This window comes from Lycorma delicatula, chromosome 7 (genome assembly GCF_047948215.1).
Source record: "Lycorma delicatula isolate Av1 chromosome 7, ASM4794821v1, whole genome shotgun sequence".
Classification (NCBI taxonomy): domain Eukaryota; kingdom Metazoa; phylum Arthropoda; class Insecta; order Hemiptera; family Fulgoridae; genus Lycorma; species Lycorma delicatula.
Window position 1 is genome coordinate 124,565,971 of NC_134461.1, and position 25,172 is coordinate 124,591,142.

At 32.2% G+C, this 25,172-nt stretch overlaps 1 protein-coding gene across 4 annotated transcripts in view; it reads right to left on the bottom strand.

Moving 5' to 3' along the window:
- LOC142327491 (band 7 protein AGAP004871-like) overlaps nt 1-25,172 on the bottom strand; it is a 243,013-nt gene that overhangs the window by 196,587 nt on the left and 21,254 nt on the right. For 2 of the 4 annotated variants that reach the window (XM_075370608.1, XM_075370607.1), the window contains exon 2: nt 12,669-12,775. In XM_075370608.1, coding sequence (XP_075226723.1) covers nt 12,669-12,765 — 97 coding nt within the window. In that variant the 5' untranslated portion in view covers nt 12,766-12,775. Of the gene's footprint in view, nt 1-12,668; nt 12,776-25,172 lie in introns of those variants that run through there. The other 2 variants (XM_075370604.1, XM_075370606.1) reach the window with 1 other exon arrangement.

Below are 25,172 nucleotides of genomic sequence, written 5' to 3' on the forward strand. Positions count from 1 at the left end.
ATAATTATTAACCTCAGATTATAAAAAGGGTTTTACGATAAATGATAATTCAATAATAACAATAAAAAGAAAAAAAATATGAAAAAAGAAGTTAATTAAATAAAATTTTATGTATTTTTCATTTTAAAAAAAATGAGTAAATTTAATTTAATAGGCGTACAAGGAAATCATGTGGTATCCACATCATATTTTTTCATAAATCAGTAGGGTAGTAAATTTTAATTTCAATAATTTTTGTAAATTCTGATTCTTTTATTAGCAAATTTCTACTCACAAGATTTTTTATAACGTATTACTGTATCTATTATTTATTACATAAAACGTAAGTTCTAAGTATCTTTTTAATTTTACTGTAATACTGTGTACTTATATTTTTATATTTTTAACTTTTTTTTTTTAAGTGCGATACTCATTAAATATAAGAATGTGTCCTCAGTATATATGAAACAATTTGAAACTAACTTTTAATTTTCTAATTTTTTGGAATTCTGATAAACCGGTTTCGGGCTTGCAAAGGTCAATCCGGATAATCGGCGTTTTAAATTTTTTAAAAATGAAAAAACTTTTTTATTTTTAACAAAACTACATACGTAAAATTTTCAAAACAACAACTTTATTATTACGATGATGATGTAATAAGATGCACAGAACAGTTTTTGAGAATAAAAATTGCGTACAACTTTTTTCTGATGCTTAAACTAATAAAAATAAATATTCTTCCATAGTTCATTTATACATATAAAAAAAATATAGACGAAAATTTATAATGTCACCAACTCCTTGACAATCGCTTTCGAGTACAAACCTAGTGAATGCTGCATATCGATCCAGCATTCTACATTATTCAACAAGTACCATCCACCTGCGCATCATATTTATATATAAGTCGGTATAAATTAACAACTTTCATAATTACCAGATCATAATCGCAAAACTTTAACTAACACCGTGTATTCCCATATCATCAATAATACTTAAGTAATAAATGTAAATACAAGCATGTAATTTTCAACTACATTAACATAAACGAATCCGTTTAGTTAACACAATAAATTTTTATTTTTTAAACTAAAAATTCATAGGCGCTGACAAAAGTAATTACTTCTTGAAAATAAATAAAGTTAACAAACGTAATTTAAGATACAAGCAAAACTTTTCAGGTTGACACCGATGTAGACTAACAGCGACTCGAATAACATTTATTTATTCCCTTCACTTATCGGACCAACTCGTTTTACAACTGATTACATGTTGACGTTAATTTATTATTTCTTTAAATTATAAAAACAAACAAACGATGTTAGAAACATTTATGTTAACAACTAGTTATAAAACCTCTCTTTTTAATATAACTAAAGGGTTAATCGTAGGAGGGAACTTAATTTACATTAATTACCGTAAAACTAAAATTAGCATTTTATTACTTATAACGAACAACTGCATTTTCGCACGTACCAACAGTTTAAGGATATATAGTATTAAGGATAATTATCTAACCCCTCATTCACCAAGAGTAATATTTCCTACCGAGAAAGTTTACATTAAACGGCATCTCATTTCCTACAATTAGGCAAACTTATTTACAAGAAAATATCATCTATTCAAACACGATCAAAAACTTATAATTTCTTTTTTTTATTCCTCTTCGGCTTGATATTTTGGTAAGCCTCTCGGGTTTTTACACGTCGGCCTGTAAGTACCGGAATGAATTACTTTTTAGATCTGTGAAAAGTAGACCTTTTATCTTAAATTTGATTTAACAAGCTGAGCTTTAAAACAAAATGAATCGTTTTAATTGTTTAATTGTTGAATTAATTCAAATCAATTTTAAGAGAAAGATAAAAATGAACTACAAAACAGAACTGTTCATCGTAATTGACTGTGAAGGTTTAGCCGGTGTAAAAATTATTTAAAAATTAGCAATGTCTACTATTTCGGAAAAAGATACGCTAAAAATAATTTATGCGAAAAGCCATGTAAAACTAAAAAAATTATTATTAGTTTGATTTTTTTTTTGCTTTTAATTAACGTCGAATTTATCAAACTAATACTTGATTTTTACGCCATTATTTACTTAAATGTTTTCAGAATTAAACTCTTTATAATACTTATTAAAAAGTTTTATTCGTTAATTACCAATTTAATAGTTATTTTACGTCAAACCTAGAAAAAACTTGACTTTTTCGAGATTTGCTTGATTTTTCTCAACAAAAAAATGTTCTGCCAACGGGTAGGTCTTGCCACGGCAGCTCTCCGCTTGTTTCTGTTCTGTGCAAATGTTTTTGTTTCTGGATATTTTCTTCTTTCCACAACCAAATAGATCAACTGAAATCTTCTTTATCCCCTTCCTCTCTTTCCGTTTACCGATCTTTCAACTGCATCTATTAGTAAGCATTTAGTTCATTGTTTCTTCTAAATCCTTTTTACTCTCTGCTAGAATTACTATATCATCAGCAAATCGTAGCATCTTTATCTTTTCACCTTGTACTGTTACTCCGAATCTAAATTGTTCTTTAACATCATTAACTGCTAGTTCCATGTAAAGATTAAAAAGTTACGAAGATAGGGAACATCCTTGTCGGACTCCCTTTCTTATTACGGCGTCTTTCTTATGTTCTTCAATTGTTACTGTTGCTGTTTGGTTCCTGTACATGTTAGCAATTGCTCTTCTATCTCTGTATTTGAACCCTAATTTTTTTAAAATGCTGAACATTTTATTCCAGTCTACGTTATCGAAAGCCTTTTCTAGATCTATAAACGCCAAGTATGTTGGTTTGCTTTTCTTTAATCTTCCTTCTACTATTAATCTGAGGCCTAAAATTAGGTCTCAGATTATAAACTAAGAATATACTATGTTTAACCTAAATGCAGACTAATCTGTATAGAGTCGCAATTTATTTTTTAATGATGAAAAATATAAATTTTGTGGCGTATACAAAATAATAAATCTGATGGGGGATTCAAACAAAAAATCTTCCGAATGAAAGACAGAAAGCTATCACTCCATCGCGAAGGTCAGCGAAACGTTAGCGCATAGACTTTAATTTTTAGAACTGCAAATGAATATTTAAAAATATATCACATTTTTATTCTTTTAATGAGGGTAACAGGAGATAAATTTATTACATTGAAAAGCATTTTTCATTTTCGTAAAAAACTTATTATTCTTTAATCTTTTTATTTTTTTAACAAACAATATCAGAATTTCATTTATAAGTAGCGGTTGATAAATTTAGTGTTTTATCGGGGCAATATGTACGTACATCAATTAATTTATTCACAAAAGTTAAGTTAAACTTGACAAAGAGAAACAGCTGGAATTAGTTGACTTTTACAAATATACGAACCGAATTTTCCATCTCTTCTCACCTAGTAATAAATTTTGGGTATTTAAATACTTTTTTCCTGTTTAGCTTCCGGGAATCCCAATCAAGTATTACTTTAGAGGATGAATAAGGATGATATGTACGAGTGTAAATGTATGTAAGTCTTGTATAGTCTCAGGTCCACCGTTTCTGAGATGTGTGATTAATTTGAAACCCAACCACCAAACAACACCGGTAACCACGATCTACCATTCAAATCGTGTAAAAGTAACTGCCTTTACTAGGATTTGAACACTGGATTCTCGACATCGAAATCAGCGGATTTGGGAAGACGCGCTCATCACGACCGTGGTTGGGTATTTAAATACTAAATTATGACAACTTTATTCTATTTGTTTATTACAATATACATTTGTTTAATTAGGATGGAATAATTTTAAAAATCTATTTGTTTCCACCCTATCGTCGATTATGAGTTTTTTAGTAGATGAATGCGCTAATCTAATTACGATTTATATTGGTAACAATGAAATAATGTAATTAAAGAGGTTCCCGATGCAAATATGAATTCTTTTTAAATTTGTTTCCATATATCACAATTTATATTTTATAATGTAATGCAATTCTGATGTTATAACGTAATTTCATGATTTTATACGCGGTTAAATTAACCTTTGTATTTATTCCTCACAAAGGAAATAAAAATATATATTACATAAACAGACAAAACTAACTTAATATATATTTTGCTTTACTCGAGTAACTCGTAAAGCAAAATATTTAAATAGTACGAAGAAACAGTAATTTAATTTAAGTTATGAAAAATTAGACGACTCGATTATTATTTATTGTCATATTAAGGGCGTAAGAATAAAGAACAGGACAAAGAAAATAAATAACCTACGAGTACAAAAGACGTTAATAAAAAAAGGATGCTTAAAGGCAAACTCAACATATTTCAAATGACATAATAGTGTTTTAAAATGTATTAAAAAACATCACGCAACAAAAAAAGAACCGCATGAAGTGTAAAGAGTTTCTTTTAATAACATCATTTTCAATTTTATTTTTATTTTAACATCAACTTTCTTATGCGTGCACACCCCCCCCCCACCCTTACATTACCTTCTCCAGCCCCAATAATATTTTGAGCGTACTATTTATATCTCAGTAATTTTTTTTGTTTACTTTTTTTAATTTAAATTTAAAATTTACATCACAAAATCTCATAGTGATTTTTTTTTACTTTTTTGCGATTTAAATTTTAAATCGTTAAAAAAGATCTTTAACTTTTTTTTGTGAATAAATGTTACGTGATCTTTATGTAGTTAAATCGGAATAACAGTTAGTAATCGTGTTGAAGTAGAACTTAAAAATCGCTGGACCGATTTGAATGATTCTTTTATCAATGATTTCAATTAATTATGGTTTTACATCTAAATGTCCATTATCGAGTGAAATAATGCTTATATGGAAAAGCATATTGTAACATAGTATATTATTTTTCTTGTAGTAATATTCTAAGTCGCTGACTAAATAATGAGGTTTTCTAGGATAGAGTTGCTTGGGTGACGCGAATGAAATTTAGAAAAAAGACTGAATTTTATTTAGATAATATATTTATAAAAATTGGGTAAATTATTTTCGTGAAATTATTAATTAAAAATTTTAATTATATTACAATTTTCGAAGGTAAGCGAAAAACATAATTTTTCATAGCGAGAGCCATCTATGGGCCGGTAAATATAATGAAAGTCATGACTCTATATAATTGCTATCACACGTATTATTTTCATATTATCGTTGTAACATAAAACAAATAAAACAAACATCTTTCCGCATTTCATAAAAACCTTCAATAGCTTTATATAAAGCTATTTTAGTTTTACAAAGCTATTTTAGCTTTAGCCAAGTACTTACTTGAAACTAATGGGTCACAATCTATTAAGAAAAAATAATATACTATAGACATACAGTTTTGATATTTTGCCGTGTAGGATGTAATTTTTAAAAAAACTGATAACACAGTTGTAGGACTTGTTGTGGGTTGATTCTGATGTGTAAGCACGGCTTACACACACATAATTTAACTTTAAAAAAAATTTATTATTTTATTTTTACAGAACAATTAGTTTAACTAGTCATGCATCAAAAATCTTAACTAGAATTCTATACACAAGAATTGAGAGGAGAGAGGAAGAAGTGTTAGGAGAAGACCAATTTGGATTCAAGATAAGTATAGGGACAAGGGAAGCAATTTTAGGCCTCAGATTAATAGTAGAAGGAAGATTAAAGAAAAACAAACCAACAAACTTGGCGTTTATAGACCTAGAAAAGGCATCGATAACGTAGACTGGAATAAAATATTCAGCATTTTAAAAAAATTAGGGTTCAAATACAGAGATAAAAGAACAATTGCTAACATCTACAGGAACTAAACAACAACAGTAACAATCGAAGAACATAAGAAAGAAGCCGTAATAGTAATAAGAAATGGAGTACGACAAGGATGTTCCCTATCACCGTTACTTTTTAATCTTTACATGGAACGAGCAGTTAATGATGTTAAAGAACAATTTAGATTCGGAGTAACAGTACAAGGTGAAAAGATAAAGATGCTACGATTTGCTGATGATATAGTAATTCTAGCCGAGAGTAAAAAGGATTTAGAAGAAACAATGAATGGCATAGATGAAGTCCTACGCAAGAACTATCGCATGAAAATAAACAAGAATAAAACGAAAGTAATGAAATAAATGTATTAGAAATAACAAAGATGGACCACTGAATGTGAAAATAGGAGGAGAAATGATTATGGAGGTAGAAGAATTTTGTTATTTGGGAAGTAGAATTACTAAAGATGGACGAAGCAGGAGCGATATGAAACGCTTTTGAAATGTGGTGCTATAGGAGAATGTTAAAAATCAGATGGGTGGATAAAGTGACAAATGAAGAGGTATTGCGGCAAATAGATGAAGAAAGAAGCATTTGGAAAAATATATTTAAAAGAAGAGATAGACTTATAGGCCACATACTAAGGCATCCTGGAATAGTAGCTTTAATATTGGAAGGATGGGTAGAAGGAAAAAATTGTGTAGGCAGGCCACGTTTGGAATATGTAAAACAAATTGTTAGGGATGTAGGATGTAGGGGTTATACTGAAATGAAACGACTAGCACTAGATAGGGAATGTTGGAGAGCTGCATCAAACCACTCAAATGACTGAAGACAAAAAAAAAAATTTTATTTAAATATAATATTTTTTCGTTTATTTCATTCAATGATTCGAACTAAATACGAATTAAATACGGTATGCGTGCGCATACCGTATTTAATTCGTGCGGGTGTGGTGGTACTAGCGATGACGGTCGGTACTAATTAAAGTAATATAATTTCACAACTTAATAGAACAAATTTGGCTTGTACGGTCGGCAGACCGGTGTAGCCTTGAGACTTAACGCACCAGGTACGGAGTCAACCGGGCGATCGAGTCCAAGGCCCAGCCATACCGAGTTACTTTTTCACACCTTAAATATTATACATTTATCTAATTCTACTTCTCACCAGTGACGACACAACATAACAGATGGCTACAAAAACTGTAAGTCGGTGCTACCAACCTTTGAAATATTAACTAAAAAAAAATATAATGTTTAAAGCGTAAAAAATTATTTGATCGGCAGGCAATCTGTAGAATATAAAATTTTCTGGCCTAAGAGAACAAGGGAAATGGGAAATTCTTACAGAGAAAAAAGGAAATTTCAAAATGGCGGACTGCGAAACTAGCGCTTTTTGTGGTGACAAGGGATATAGTGGAAGGCGTATAGCTGTGCACATTGCGTGCGAGAGAGATAGACAGATAGGACGAGTGGAACAGTTGATAGTCATTCCTTTACGATAACATATCATGTAGCGCCGTATACTTAGATAGTATGCAGTACATTGTCAGAGTTGACAGGATGCTTAACGCGCTAACCTAGCCGTTAGCCTATATGCACAGCAATTCGCCGCTCGCTATTGACGCTGTATGTCCACTTAGCCTCTTTCTTTTTTTCCTGTTTAGCCTCCGGTAACTACCGTTCAGATAATACTTCAGAGGATGAATGAGGATGATATGTATGAGTGTAAATGAAGTGTAGTCTTGTACATTCTCAGTTCGACCAATCCTGAGATGTGTGGTTAATTGAAACTTAACCACCAAAGAACACCGGTATCCACGATCTAGCATTCAAATCCATGTAAAAATAACTGGCTTTACTAGGACTTGAACGCTGGAACTCTCGCCTTCCAAATCAGCTGATTTGTGAAGACGCGTTCACCACTAGACCAGCCCAGTGGGTTCCACTTAGCCTCTAGTTTAAAGCATTTTTGTGGATGAGGTGCGATTTTGCAAAACTTTTTTTGCAAATATTGTTATTTATTAATCGTTAACAATCGTGCCTATGAAAAATAATGACCTTAATTAGATGAAATTTCGAGATACTGAGGGTGACCTTGCTGTACAATCTCATCCACTTGACCTTTTACGTTCGAAATTTAATGGCATCAATGCCCCATACGTAGAAATAATCTGAGCTAGTTTGATCAAAATCGGTTCACTAGTTTTGGAGATATAAGATGATTTAGAGGCCAACACCGAACACGCACGCGTACATTAACATCCGGAAAATTTCCATCCGGTTTTTTGGGTTCTTTAGGTGTCAAAACGTGAAGATCCGGTGAAAACCGCAAATGCCCAAACTGGGCCGATTACAATAATTTCCTTTCTAGAGCTATAGCGCTATGAGGTCAGGAAAGTAAAAGCCAAATTGAGTTAGGTTATATTTGGGTTAGGATAGCCGTAACCCGAAGTTTTTTACGTCAAAACCTTTGTTTTTTAACGCCCTTTAAAATGGATTGTCACAATCGTGGATATTCTTTTTTAAATGTTCAAGTTGTCCCTCTCTGGGTGCTTGGGGGCGTGGTTATGTCATATAAAAAGGTAAATTATTTCGAGGCAAAAGAATCTACTAATTCCATTTTTCTACGATTAATTGTTGAAAAGTTGCAGAATATGCGAAGTTACAAGTTTCCATACTTTGTTAACATTCTTAAAATGTATATGTAAATATACACTACATATGTTTCACCAGGAGATGACACTATTTCGGGAAGTAATTCTGGAGGTAAAAAAAAACCGCATGTAAGCATAAATCAGGAAACGCTTGATATTCGAGTAACAACTGCCGAAAGATGTAACCTAATTTTTGCTCCGTAGGTAATATTAAATTATATGAAGAAGAATTTATTAAATCTAGAGCGATTTTTAGTTTTTGTGCGGATGTTATATTTTCATCCCTAATTTACGCCTAATTACTGTGAATTCCCCACTCTGCAGATTAATATAATATATTATTAAAATATTCTGGACACTAATTTTATATAGTTGGTTGATATACGCCACTGATATTGTCGGTTACCACAGAAAGACAATAATAAATAACGTAATAAGAAAATAATTTTAAATAAGTATGTTTATTATAAGTTATTCTTTTTATAACTCACATATATATTTCGAAATAATTTTCTTCATTGCTGATGCTCATAAACAGAAGAAACATAGACGAATTGTTTTTTAATTTCTTATTTTTTAAATTTTATGATGAATAAAATTTAAAAAATAATAATTTGATTTCTTAAATCAAATTTCCCACAGTTTACACAAAATTAAATTTTTGATATTTTTTTAAACTCACAAACGAAGAAAATCACGCGATTAAATTCAAATAAATCGGTTAAGACCTGGGAAATACGGAAGAGTAAGAAATATTAGGGAGAAAAAAAATCACACAAAATACTATTTTTTAAATAAGATTTTGTATTCAGAGGAAGGAACATTCAAGGTTCAGGTAGATACTATAATAAAGGGGAAATACAGAAGACCTTTATACGCAGTTGAATAATTTATTTAATCATATCGGTAATTACAGGTTGACATTCAATTACAATTATTATCTTCCTCTCCGTTTATACACATAAATATTTATATTTCAGTATTAATAAATAACTTCGTAATAATAAATAACTACATTCTTCGTGAATCACTCTGTATATAAAATTTATTTACAAGAATTAATTTTCGATTGTTTAAAAAATGCCAAATCTGATCGGCATTTGAATCTACTTTAGAATCGTCCAGATAATATAGAAAATTCGGGATCAAAAGATTGAACGATTCTCTTCTAGAATTTCCAGTTTAATAATCAAAATTACATGTACGATACAAAAAATTCCCTTTCGGAACGCCGGAAGTAGATTTCACCGGTTCTAAGTAGGGGGTAAAAAAGATTTCTACCTTAAAGTTAATAAAAACTTCAAATTTATTCACTACGACAATGGTTGCATGTGAAAAAAAATTTCTATGTTTAGCATACGACAAGCCCACCTTCTTACAATTCCAGCAACATATTGGTCATCCCTTGCCGTAAGGGTTTGTCATATAAAAACTTGTTTCAGACAAAAGTTTTAGGTAGGACTAATGACCACTTTAAACCGATTCGATAATGTGCCTATTAAGGGAGGTATGATTTTTTGTCTTCGAAACTCCATTTTTTCCACCCCCTGGGCCAATGGTTGGCGACATCAAAAAACTTTACTTATTAAGTTTTAGGCACTTATCCAAACAATAATATGAACTTTAAACGAATTCTATATTTTACTTAATAAGAAAATTATAGCAATATTTTGTTTTTTGAAAAAGCCCCCCCCCCCCCACCAATTTCCACCCCACGCTCCTATTTGGCCCATTAACGAACTCGACCGAGATTGTGGGTCGTTATATTTTATGTATAAATTTGAAAGATTGGCGCAAAATTACGACAGTTATCGTGCCCATAAGAAAGTGATAATACGTGATATATATATATGTTTGAACTAACGGTGGTTTTGGGGTCTGGGGGATGTTAAACGCAAAGATATGTCGAAATTTTCCGGAAGTCGGATCATGTTATCTGATTTTGCATTACTATATACACTTATATGTAGTTTCCGTTTTTTTCTTTTTTTTTTTTATTGGTATGAAAAAATAAAAAACAGATTTTTTTCAGGAGATATTTTCTCGTTTATGCACAGTTTGGTAGCGTAATGCATTACGCACCTGCAATTGACTTGTTTACAAACTTGTCACTGTGCTATACAGAATGTTCAAAAAGTGACGCTACATTATGGAATGTTTCGTTCTTTTATTGCAAGTTTAATTGAGGAAAAATGGATCACACAATGCAGCAGAGAATATGCATTGTAACGCAATACATTATGTGCCATTTATACCCAGACCCAGAATTACTCCACAGAAAAGTATGGTGTGGATGTACCGAACACGTCCTCCATCAAGCGGTTGTACAAGTTCCAAAAAACAGGGAATGTGGCAGATGCAGCCTAAAGTGTTCGACCGAAAGTGCTAACACCAGGAAAGCTGATCGATACGCAAGCTACAAATTCTGTTAATCCCAACAAGTCTGTGCGACGCCTATCTAACCAGTCTGTTCTCTCCGTTGATAGTACCCACACGGCACTGCGCAAGTGTTTAAAGATGCATCCGCACAGAATTCGTGTTTTTAAAGAGTTGTTACCTGCAGACACTGGAAAACGTGTAAATTCCATGTCTGTGAGCGGTTCATGTCATCTGTAACGCAAGACGGGAAAGAACTCGATTACTGGTTTCGGTCTGACGAGGCACGAATCCGCCTTGATGGATAGGTGAGTGAATGCACCGAATGAATTCACGCATTTGATGCGCACGGGAAATCCACATCAGCTGCACGAGTCTCCTCTGCACAGACAAAAAGGAGTTTGGTACACAATGTCACGTACGCGAATCTTCATGACGTTCTTTCACGGCACAGTGAAGAGTGAACTACATATAAATGGTGCAACAATTTGTAAGCACTATACCTGCAGACCGGCTAGAACGTGGTTTCAGCAGGACGATGCTACGGTTCAAACAGTCAACAACACTATGACTTATTTGGATCAGTGTTTTCATTGAAAAGTGACTTCGACGGGTTTTTGGCACCCTCGGTCTCCTGATTTATCCTCTCCTAACTTTTTCTTGTGGGGGATACCTTAAGGATGCTGCTTACAAAACTCATCCTCACACCGTTCCCGAACTGCAGAGCGAAATTGAACGATGTTCGCTGTAATTCTTCATCAAACGTTACAACATTTGTTTAAGAGCATACAATGCCATATTCAATTATGTGAACCACATACTGGAGGCCGCTTTCAATTACGTCTCATAAATTTGCGTCGATTTTGAACACCCTTTTATTATTATTCATTTAAAACTGTACAGACCTGAACAAGAGAATAGTCTTTTAAATGGATTAAAGTAATTTAAATAGTTTGTAATTTTTTCATTATATAAATCAAATAACAATAGAATAAAAAATTGGTATTTGATAAAGAAAAGTTAAATCTACAGAACTGATATCATTAAAAATGTCAAAAAGAAAATGCTTAAAAAAATGATACCCATCTTACCCTACCAAAGGGCATTTTTATGTATGTGTGCGCGCGCGGTCGCGAGTGTGAGTCCCCCCTTACCTGAGAACATGCTTACGTGATCGAACATACTACCCGTAAAAAAATCATGATTTTTCTTTTTCTTAAATGTTTATAAACAATAAATAAGAAGAAGCAACATTAACAAATAGGGAGCAAAAATAAAGAACATGCTTACATGACTGAACATACTGCCCGTCAAAAAATCATACATTTTTTTTAAAAGTGTTTAGAAACAAAAAATAACAACGGTAAGAATAATTATAAAATAAATTAATAAATTTCACTACCGTAATTCATTCACTTAATATCGTAGCAGATCTTAAAACATAACTATTTTCGATAAAAATAAATCGATACTAGAAATACTATCGATTATATATTTACAATCCATTGATATTTTGTCGCAAGGTTAGTTTCGTATTAAGATAATTTTTTTCATAAATTGAATATAATACATAAATAATAAATAGGCAATCGATTTTGGATACCTAATAATAGCATTCCGAGAGCTGCCTAATAGCATACCTAATAATAGCTGCCCGCCAGGGCAACCCGCCCGGAGGGCCTAGCTGCGGAAGCGTGCCGCAGGAACGCCCTGCAGCTAGTACTAACAGAAATTATGTTTAATGTTATACTAATAAAAACACAATATGGGTTTACGTATATTTCCCGACGCTATAGATTCAAGTTTCTCGGTAATTAAGAGACGATATAAATCATGTTATCAACGGGCTTTATAGTAATTATACTTAAATTAAGTGTCAGAAAGATATCTATTTATTAATAATCTGTACTTACTATCGGAATCATACGGCGCTGATGAATCACCATATCCCTGTTCGGGATCTCTAGAATGAACTCCTCCGGACGATTTAGGGCGATCTTCGTGCACCATTTTTGTAAATCTAAACAAAAAAAGAATAGATTAAGTAAACTAAATAATAATCTACTATTTCTTCTGAATCAGAGCCGGATGACTGGTTTAAAACATTTCTACATTCGTTTATTGTCTGTGTTAATGCTTTTTATATTCTACATAATATCTCTTACCGCTAATAATAATGAAAATTTATCCAAATATTCTAATAAATAAATTTATCCAATTAACCAAATAATGAAAATTTCTAGAAATATAATTTCTAGAAAAATCCGTTAATATATATAATTTCCAAGTAAATCCGTTACATAGAATCTAAGTTGTGAGAAAATATATAAATCTTTTAATTTGATCGATATATAATACATTATATATATTCTATCAGCAAAAGGTAAATCCACGAATAAAAAAAAGAACTGGCAATTGCCTAAAATAATACATAAAATCACTAAATCAAAATTAAACAGATTTAAATAATAGTATGAAATTTTTTAACATGAAATTAAATGAAAAAACAAAACAATTCTTTATTATTTCACGCTTAAAAGGTTTTTTTTTACCTGTTTGAAAGCGTCACCAATAATTCTTTCTAGGACACCGCCAGTGTTGGGATTTGGAGTGACAAAGTATAATCCCGTAATTTTTTAACATTGCAATAAATTTTAATAATGGTATATAAAAAAAAGGCTCGACACAATATAAAAAAAAAGTTTATTTACACTGTGTATCGATTCATTTACAAATTCATGAGTAACAGGAGAAAATTTATTTTTAAATCTCAATAGCAGATGAATTGCTTTACATCTACGTTCCGGATTAACTGCCTTGATAAAATAAAATCGTGTTTCATTTAATTCTAAGGTTTCTATAACTGGTATTGAATACTTTCCATCCAATAACATTGATAAAAACAAATTTGTTTTCTTAACGTGAGTTTCATGCAACCAATCTGTTTTTTTAATGTTGAAAAATAATCTAAAATCAGAATTTTTCTATCACCCTACGTTTTTGAAATATGCCAAAATTTAAATTTTGAAAATTGTTTAGATGATTATATACATACGATTTTAATTTTGCATAATTACTTAGTATTTTTTTTTTGTCTTCGGTCATTTGACTGGTTTGATGCAGCTCTCCAAGATTCCCTATCTAACGCTAGTCGTTTCATTTCAGTATACCCCCTACATCCTACATCCCTAACAATTTGTTTTACATATTCCAAACGTTGCCTGCCTACACAATTTATTCCTTCTACCTGTCCCTCCAATAATAAAGCGACTACTATTCAAGGATGCCTTAATATGTGGCCTATAAGTCTGTCTATTCTTTTAGCTATATTTTTACAAATGCTTCTTTCTTCATCTATTTGCCGCAATACCTATTCATTTGTCACTTTATCCACCGATTTGATTTATAACATTCTCCTACAGCACCGCATTTCAAAAGATTTTAATCTTTTCTCCTCAGATACTCCGAGCGTCCGAGTTTCACCTCCATATAAAGTGACACTCCAAACGTATACTTTCAAAAATCTTTTCCTGACATTTAAATTAATATTTGATGTAAACAAATTATATTTCTGACTGAAGGCTCGTTTCGCCTGTGCTATTCGGCATTTTATGTCGCTCCTGCTTCGTCGATCTTTAGTAATTCTACTTCCTCCATAATCTTTTCTCTATTTTCACATTCAGTGGTCCATCTTCGTTATTTTTACTACATTTCATTACTTTCGTTTTGTTCTTGTTTATTTTCCTGCGGTAGTTCTTGCGTAGGACTTCATCCATGCCGTTCATTGTTTCTTCTAAATCCTTTTTACTCTCCGCTAGAATTACTATATCATCAGCAAATCGTAGCACCTTTATCTTTTCACCTTGTACTGTTACTCAGGATCTCAATTGTTCTTTAACATTATTAACTGCTAGTTCTGTGAAAAGATTAAAAAGTAACAGGGATAGGGAACATCCTTATCGGACTCCCTTTCTTATTACGGCTTCTTTCTTATGTTCTTCAATTATTACTGTTGTTGTTTGGTTCCTGTAAATGTTAGCAATTGTTCTTCTATGTCTGTATTTGACCAGTGATTTTTTTAAAATGCTGAACATTTTATTCCAGTCTACGTTATCGAATGCCTTTTGTAGGTCTATAAACGCCAAGTATGTCGGTTTGTTTTTCTTTAATCTTCCTTCTACTATTAATCTGAGGTCTAAAATTGCTTCCCTTGTCCCTACACTTTTCCTGAAACCAAATCGGTCTTCTCCTAACACTTCTTCCACTCTCCTCTCAATTCTTCTGTACAGAATTCTAGTTAAGATGTTTGATGCATGACTAGTTAAACTAATTGTTCTGTATTCTTCACATTTATCTGCTCCTGCTTTATATTTATGTGCTCAGTATATATTGTAACAAGACCGCTATGACGGACCTGATTAACGGATTTCTGCCAATTAAGAAGAAAGTAGTAGAAAATATAATAACGAATCTAGAAAGGGACTAAAAAAACCTTTTGAAAATCCAGTGAGCTATATCTTATATCTCAAGGTGAGGTGACTGACTGTAAGAGATTTAAACTTATAAAAAAATCACACTGAACATCTAGGCTCAAAACTGGAAATTACTATAAAAAAATTACAATAATCTCATGCCATCGAAACCGACAAAAAGTTTCCTCAATACTGTTATTAAAAAAAAAAATTAATTAATTAATTAGAAAATTACTTAATGTACTGTACAAGTACTGATGAGATTATGTTAAAATTACTGCAAGTTCATGAAGATAAAGAGTGGTGCCTTTTCATCGATTCCTTCGAGAATATCTTAAAATCAGTTGTACTTCACAATAGTAATAAATATACTTCTGTATCGACCTGTCATGGAATTAATATTAAAGAACGTACAATGTTATTGAAAAAATAAATTATAAAAAGCATATTTGAAACGCGTGTGAAAATTTAAAAGTAATAGCTCTTTTAATAGGGAAGCAGCTACGGTATACAAAATATTATGTGTTTTATTTGTGAACGGGACAGTGGAACTACGGATCAGCATTAGGCTATATAGTAAAATATCCCAACCCCCGTAGGGGAAGACAAGCGCCTTGTGACGATTCCAGTCGCCACACCACCGACTCCGTTCCTAGCCCTGATGGACTTTAACTGGAGTATGTAATAAAACAGCGAAAAAATTCGAAAAATCCTGAAGAAAAAAAGCATTATTGATGAACCTCTAGTTAAACCAGAAAAAAATATTTTTACCGCTCCTTTATAATAAAATGGGATGAAAATAGATTTTTTAAATAAAATCTTTAAAGAATAAGCTAAGAATAGTCAAGGATTATTATACGTAAGAAAAAATTCCCAAAAGTAAGCGAAGCAAAAATTAAAGGGATTTTTTTTTGGCCCGCAAACAATGGAACTGGTCAGAGATAAAATCTCTGGAACAATTCAAGGGAACCGGTCGACCGATGAAGAACTCTCTGCTTGGACAGCGTTAAAAGATACTAGCGAAAATTTTCTGAGTATCCATAAATCATAAAATTACCAGGATATGGTATATAAACTGATAAATCCAAACGGAGTTACGGGATGAAAGATGTCACTAAAGTCCATTTCCTGCATTCGCATCTGGATTTTTTCCCGCCAGACCTTCGGGAAGAAAGTGGTGAATCCAATGAATGGAGTGATAATAAGTTAGGTAATTACTGTCGGCTTGTAATTAGAGATATGTACGTGTAGCTAACTACAAAAGGAAAACATCTGCTAAGATGTTTTATATAAGTATATGGCATCCTAAAACATTACTTACATTAACTTTTATAAACCTTTAATTTTCCATTTCTACAACTGAGCTTGATAGAAAGATTTTATTCACAGATCTGTATTCTATGCAAAAAATGCAGATAAGGGTAAAAAATACATATTAAAAAAAATGATTTTTTTAGTGTAATTAATTGTATAAAATTATATGGTGCAGCAATAAGAAAAAAATAAGTTTGTAATTAAATTTCATTTTTCTTAACAGAAAAGTCTTATTGAATCCTCACGGTTGATTTTTGTGTTGTATTATAAAAAATCGTTTAATAGTTGCAATTTATGTAATTTATTTAAATTTACATGCTGTTTGTTATGAAATAATCTGAGAATAATTTAACGAACAATTACCATTTTACATTCTGCATGTAAACTCGACGATATATTCTGTATAATAGATACGAAATTTATGTAATGAAAACTGTGAAGTTACATAATAGTTTAATTTTTTATACGTACATTATTTTACTGTACCAGTACAAATAAACAAATCTTTTACTTCGATCTGTAAGTTAAATATATCATATCAGAAATAGATAAATTTGCTAAGGTATGAATAAAAAAAATTGCCTCTAGTGTTTCCCTGGGTGGATCAAACAAAATCGTAGTAAAATTTTTATTACAGCACTGTCACAAAATATGCAATTAGTTTTCTCTCCAATAAAATACATGGTGCGTTGGTTTGTTTGCTGTATGCGCTCACAGTTTTATTTTGATTGAAGCGCTACACCATCAAGCGTAAAACATTTAACTAAAAAAAAAATTTTTAATAAATATTTAATATTTATAATATGTATAATAAATATTTATAATTTATCATTTAAATCAAAGTTTAAACATTCTTATTAAAATTAATTATTTATATAAATAGTATTCAAACTTATAAATAAAATAAAGGGATTATTAGTTAATATTTAGAAGTAAAAAAGGATTCTTTATTTCACGAATTATTTAAAAGTACGTTGCAAAGAACTGTTGGAGAGCACATCCCAACCCCGCAGGGGAAGACATCCCCCCATGACCTCTTGACATTACCGGTCGCCACACCACCCCCTCGTTCAAAGCCCTGAGGGGCTTTACCGGAAGTCTTATTTAAATCCTCTAACTGATTATATCTCACAGTCATCATCAGCCAGGCCTCTGTCGGGATACTACAGATATAAATGCCTCGGCAGACATTTGCATCAGTATAATACAAATCAAATTGATGGCTGAGACGTGTTTGTTGATTAAATACCTTTTCTTTTGAAACCTCACCGCTAAAAGATCCCAACCAATTTTATAATTTTCGGATGACCGTTCTAGAGATTGTAAAAGACTGGCGGCACTGTCCTTTAAAAATAATTTGATATAGTGAAATTTCTGACAATTAGACAGATTTGGATCGTCACGAATTAATGATTTAAAACAGACATGGAATGATGACCGTTCGTCATATTCTCCCTAAAATGTGGGCAGCTTGATAGCTGGTAACGAAAAGCGGGGATGAGCCCAACTTGACTCATTATTTTCATCGGTTGTTTTATGTTTTGCACCGATGGTGTCAGCTTACTGAGCTGCTGAATTTTAGTTTGGGCTTAAGTAGTTAATCGATAGAGCCCTAGGATGATAGGGTTCTTCAAATTGAGCCCTATCATCCTAGCTTACAGAATCGTCTAAAATGTCGATTTCGGTTTGAATTTTATCGAATTCCGATAACAGTTGTTGAAATTTAACTAACCTAACTTTAAGCTGACTAACATCATCTGATTTATCTAAGTAACTACTGAATCTCGTCATTTCTCCTTTAACTACACCTCGTTTTTTAATTAAAAGCTTTAACCGTTCTAAATCCTCCATTTTTAAATTAATAATAATAAAGGTATGATGGATCACAAATAATCGTATTACACTACAATAACAATATTTAAAACGTACAAGTTTAATGATTGAATAGAAGCATGCACACATGGAAATATCAATAATTAAAAATAGACTATTTTTTTAAAACGGAAAAATATTTGAAATAATAAAGGGAATAATATCGTGGTGTAAACAGTTGAAGTAAATAAAGGGAGATTGATAATTAAAAGGAAAGAGAATAAATAATTTGAAAGAACTGTTTGATAAATAACTAGACCATAGTCTAGTTAAGAATAACTAGACTAGTTAAAAAAGATAAGGTAGAAAATGTAGAAGAAGAATGGGAGAATGTTAAAAAGGAAATTCTTAAATCAGCAGAAGCAAACTTAGGCGGAATAAAGAGAACTGGTAGAAAACCATGGGTTTCAGACGATATATTGCAGCTGATGGATGAACGTAGAAAATATAAGAATGCTAGTGATGAAGAAAGTAAAAGGAACAATCGGCAATTAAGAAATGCTATAAACAGGAAGTGCAAACTGGCGAAAGAAGAGTGGATTAAAGAAAAGTGTTCAGAAGTGGAAAGAGAAATGAACATTGGTAAAATAGACGGAGCATACAGGAAAGTTAAGGAAAATTTTGGGGTACATAAATTAAAATCTAATAATTTGTTAAACAAAGATGGTACACCGATATATAATACGAAAGGTAAAGTCGATAGATGAGTGGAATATATTGAAGAGTTATACGGAAGAAATGAATTAGAAAATGGTGTTATAGAGGAAGAAGAGGAAGTTGAGGAGGATGAAATGGGAGAAACAATACTGAGATCTGAATTTAAGAGAGCATTAAACGATTTAAATGGCAGAAAGGCTCCTGGAATAGACGGAATACCTGTAGAATTACTGCGCAGTGCAGGTGAGGAAGCGATTGATAGATTATACAAACTGGTGTGTAATATTTATGAAAAAGGGGAATTTCCGTCAGACTTCAAAAAAAGTGTTATAATCATGATACCAAAGAAAGCAGCGGCAGATAAATGTGAAGAATACAGAACAATTAGTTTAACTAGTCACGCATCAAAAATCTTAACTAGAATTCTATACAGAACAATTGAGAGGAGAGTGGAGGAAGTGTTAGAAGACCGATTTGGTTTCAGGAAAAGTATAGGGACAAGGGAAGCAATTTTAGGCCTCAGATTAATAGTAGAAGGAAGATTAAAGAAAAACAAACCGACATACTTGGCGTTTATAGACCTAGAAAAGGCATTCGATAACGTAGACTGGAATAAAATGTTCAGCATTTTAAAAAAATTAGGGTTCAAATACAGAGATAGAAGAACAATTGCTAACATGTACAGAAACCAAACAGCAACAGTAACAATTGAAGAACATAAGAAAGAAGCCGTAATAAGAAAGGGAGTCCGATAAGGATGTTCCCTATCCCTGTTACTTTTTAATCTTTTCACAGAACTAGCAGTTAATAATGTTAAAGAACAATTGAGATCCTGAGTAACAGTACAAGGTGAAAAGATAAATGTGCTACGATTTGCTGATGATATAGTAATTCTAGCGGAGAGTAAAAAGGATTTAGAAGAAACAATGAACGGCATAGATGAAGTCCTACGCAAGAACTATCGCGTGAAAATAAACAAGAACAAAACAAAAGTAACGAAATGTAGTAGAAATAACAAAGATGGACCACTGAATGTGAAAATAGGAGGAAAAAAGATTATGGAGGTAGAAGAATTTTGTTATTTGGGAAGTAGAATTACTAAAGATGGACGAAGCAGGAGCGATATAAAATGCCGAATAGCACAAGCGAAACGAGCCTTCAGTAAGAAATATAATTTGTTTACATCAAAAATTAATTAAAATGTCAGGAAAAGATTTTTGAAAGTATATGTTTGGAGTGTCGCTTTATATGGAAGTGAAACTTGGACGATCGGAGTACCTGAGAAGAAAAGATTAGAAGTTTTTGAAATGCGGTGGTATAGGAGAATGTTAAAAATCAGACGGGTGGATAAAGTGACAAATGAAGAGGTATTGCGACAAATAGATGCATTTGGAAAAATATAGTTAAAAGAAGAAACAGACTTATAGGCCACATACTAAGGCATCCTGGAATAGTCGCTTTAATATTGGAAGGACAGGTAGAAGGGAAAAATTGTGTAGGCAGGCTACGTTTGGAATATGTAAAACAAATTGTTAGGGATGTAAGATGTAGAGGGTATACTGAAATGAAACGACTAGCACTAAATAGAAAATCTTGGAGAGCTGCATCAAACCAGTCAAATGACTGAAGACAAAAAAAAAAGACTAGTTATTCTTGGTCTTACTTAGACTATCGTCTAGTTATCTTAATAACCATATGAGTCATAACTCATCTGAATTATTCTGGTCACGGGACGTTACCTCAATGATTGCTGGATGATGATGTCAGCGTAGGCTGTAAGAAGTAGCCGACGTCACTGGAGATAAGATAAGAGTTGCATGTTTGCAAGTAACTAGTAGACAAGTTAAGGTCAAAGCTATGCTGAACTGACCTCTGCACACAACACAACGCAGTACGTAAATGATGTAAATATGAATTACGTAATTAAGTATACACAATGCATATTAACGAATGCACTAACTGATATATGATTTAACACACACACAGTACGGTAAGACTGTTACGGTACATATAAAAGTTAACACAAACACGAAAAATTACACTTGCGTTGAACTTTTATTAAACTGATAAATAATAACGGCTGGTTAATGATAAACGACAATCCGGCCCGAAGAACCAAAAATAGTTGTGAAACGAAGCGACACGTTTTTTACAGTGGATTATAATTAATTTGCTTCTTGTTGAGAACAGGAAATTCATTGTTGCAAAGCATTTTACAATCTCATCCAAATTACGCACACCTAACAATCAAGTAATCTCTCCCTAATTTGATAACATTTGGAACGTAGGTAATACACGTCAGACTGGTGTAGCCGCGAGGCTTAACGCACCAGGTACCAAGTCAACCAGGCGATCGAGTTCGAGACCACGCCAGACGAGTTACTTTTTAACACTTACACAGTGCTACCAACCTTTGAAATATTAACTAAATTATAATTAAATTAAATAAATAATCAATGTTTAAAGTGTAAAAAATAATTTGGTTAACAACCCCCTGTAGAATTAATTTCAAATTTCCCGGTCCAAGAGGATGAGGGAAAAGGGAATTTCCCAAAGGGAAATTCCAAGATGGCGCACTGCGATACTATCGCTCTTTTTGGTGATACCTAGGTTACAGTTTGTATCGCCACTAGTTTACGGTATTTTTTGGGGAGAGGATGCGATTTTACAAATAATTTTTTTTTTCAAATATTGTTATTTTTAATTGTTAACAAATGTGCCTAAGAAAAATATGACCTAAATTAGGTGAAATCTCGAGAAACTGAGGGTGTCCTTTGCTGTACAGCCTAACCCCCCTGAGCACTTAAGTTGAAAATTTAATGACATCAATGTCTCCCACATATATAGAAGTAATTTCTTAAGCAAGTTTGGTCAAAATCGGTCCTCTAGTTCTAGGCATATAAGGTGATTTAGAGGCCGACACCGAACACACACACGCGTACATTAACATCCGGAAAATTTCCATCTAGTTTTTTGAGTTTTAGGTTCAAAACGTCAAGATCCGGTGAAAATTACATATGTTCAAATTGTACTGATTCTAATACTTTCTCTTCTAGAGCTATAGCGCTACCTAGACGGGAAAGTAAATGTTCTGTCTCATTTGAAAGTATTAGTAGATATTAAGTGGTATTTCGTGGTGAACGTATTTTGACAACAAATCCTTTTCATTAACGTCTCAGCCTCCCAGAATTATTTCGTGTTATCTATCCCTTTTAACGGAAAAATATCTTCGTCCGAAAATTAATGGCCTTTCATGAAAAAGAGCCATTTGAATCAAAGATTCCTATCGAGGGTTTCCTACGAAATAAGCATCATATTTCAAATACTTCGGTAGTGATATTATCTATGCTGATAATAAGGGAAAAAATAACAAACTCCATATATTCAAAAAACTCCGTTCACTGTTAATAATATTTGACAATGATAATAAATGATGACCGATATAAATAAATCGATTTTTGTAAGTGAAATTGTATCGGAAAGTTGACACATTGCACACTACGTAACCACCAACAGCAGGCGTGATAAATGACCGCACCTTTTCTTTCTTTTTCCTGTTTAGCCTCCGGTAACTACCGTTTAGATAATTCTTCAGAGGATGAATGAGGATGATATGTATGAGTGTAAATGAAGTGTAGTCTTGTACATTCTCAGTTCGACCGTTCCTGAGATGTGTGGTTAATTGAAACCCAACCACCAAAGAATACCGGTATCCACGATCTAGTATTCAAATCCGTGTAAAAATAACTGGCTTTACTAGGACTTGAACGCTGAACTCTCGACTTCCAAATCAGCTGATTTGGGAAGACGCGTTAACCACTAGACCAACCCGGTGGGTTAAATGACCGCACCTACGGCGCGTGATTCGCACGTTCCGCAGATAGAAGGAATCTTGTAATAAAATATTCTGATACTTTAGAATAAACGCACGAATCTCCAAATGTAATATAATTCAACAGATATTCAATAATTACATCTAATTAAATAACGGTAAGTAAATTTTAATTCGATGAATAAGTGAAACAAAATCGGTCAGTTGATATACGAGTAGTAACCGATTTTCTGTGTACCTATTACAAAAATTTTTTATTACTCTGAATAAATGCAAAAACATTCCATCCAGTATTATACTAAAAATTATTATTTGTTCAATAATTAAGTAATAATGCAATAGCACTGAAAACAATCATTATAGACAACTAGAAGGAAATGTTAGAGGATATTTAAGATGCAGAATAGGATATAAATGATGCAATGTAACCTTGGATATATTCTTCACTTGACCATTCTGAATAAATATTTTTATAAAATTATCACTTACTTTCGTACACAATAAAACTCTTCACGATTCCAACGTAGTGTATGTTATTTCTCTATTATTACTTTTTAAAAAGTACAATTAATTTTATTTTAAAGCGATTTGTAATATAATTAAAATATTACAAGCCACAAAGTGTTAAAACATGCTAAACAAGTGCTAAAACAAGCCATAAAGTGTTTCAATTTCAGAACGGTTTAAAAAAAAGTTACGTTCTTTAGTAGAGAACCATAAAATTGCGCGGTATAATTTAATATTACTATTCTTGATCTCCGTATAAACAAATCGATTAACCGGTCTTATGAGACTGTTTTATTTTTACATACATATCCTATACAATTACAGCTTTTTTAACTTAATGAAGAACGCTCAATACTTAAATAATATACCAGGCGACCCGTAAGAGTCTGGGGCTTTCCTATTTCTGTACAAAACACAACCGTGTTTTGTTTTCAGTTTTCTTTTTATTTACGTGCAAATACGAAAAAGACAGTTTTACAAGACGCTTTCGGAAAAGTAAAATTTAGACGGTTATAAAAAAAAAATAACTGAAAAATGGGACAATTCGTATTTTATTTTAGGCGGGAAGTACGTTCAGTTGAAACAACATGTACTTGAACGACCGAACTGCCGTTCCATAATAGTTCGTAAAACAATTTCAAATCTACACCACCACGCGTTTACATTATCATCTTATTTCGATTTTAAATTGTTATAATAGAATTCGAGTTGTACTGACGTTACCAAATTTATCGTAAAACACCTATCGGTCAGATCCGACAGGAAACTGTTATAAAATTGTAAATCCTAGTACTTTCGGAGCTGTAACTCCATCATTAGGGATTTTCTAAAAGATATTAATTTAAATTCAAATCGATAATCCGTTTTTAAATTAAAACTGTTATGTTCATAATAGTTGATCGTTAAGAATAAAATTAATTCGTACGTCAATAAGACAGTAACGTCATGTTTGTAAGATGTTTGCGACTATTTTATTATCAACGAATTAATTTTATTCTTAACGATCAACTATTATGAACATAACAGTTTTAATTTAAAAACGGATTATCGATTTGAATTTAAATTAACATCTTTTAGAAAATCCCTGAAGATGGAGTAACAGCTCCGAAAGTACTAGGATTTACACTTTTTAAATTATCGGTAGGTGGAAACTTAATTTATACAATTGTACTAATACCAACGGTGCCAAATGTTTAGTAAATTAAATGTTATAAAATTATCCGCATGAAGGGTTTTGACGAGAGATTTATTCACTGTGCTTACCTATTGTACAGCCATTAGCCCATATTTAAAAAAAAAACTGGCACAGCTTTGTCATAAAAAAAGGCAGATTAAGGACTAGAAAAATAGGAAAAGAAATAATTTTATGGCGATTTTAATTTCCTTCAATAAAACAAAACTTTTTTCTTAGTGTAGTTATTAGATCTCCCAAAATGACCGCTATAAATACGTTGATTACGGCTGGTCTAGCGAGAGGTTTACTCGTCGTCACAAATCGATTGCTTAACGGCTGATTTTGGAAGTCGAAGATTCTAAGGCTCAAATCCTAGTAAACGTTAGTTGCTTTTATAGGGATCTGATTACTAGACAATGGACCCTGGTCTACTTTATTGGTTGGGGCTTAATCAATCAAACATCTTAGGAACGATCGGTCTGTGTCTGTACAAGACTACACCTTATTTAAATTTCATATATATCATCCTCATCTCACTGAGCCGCGGGGAGGGGGTTGCTTATTATTTACTGGACAGATTACACAATAA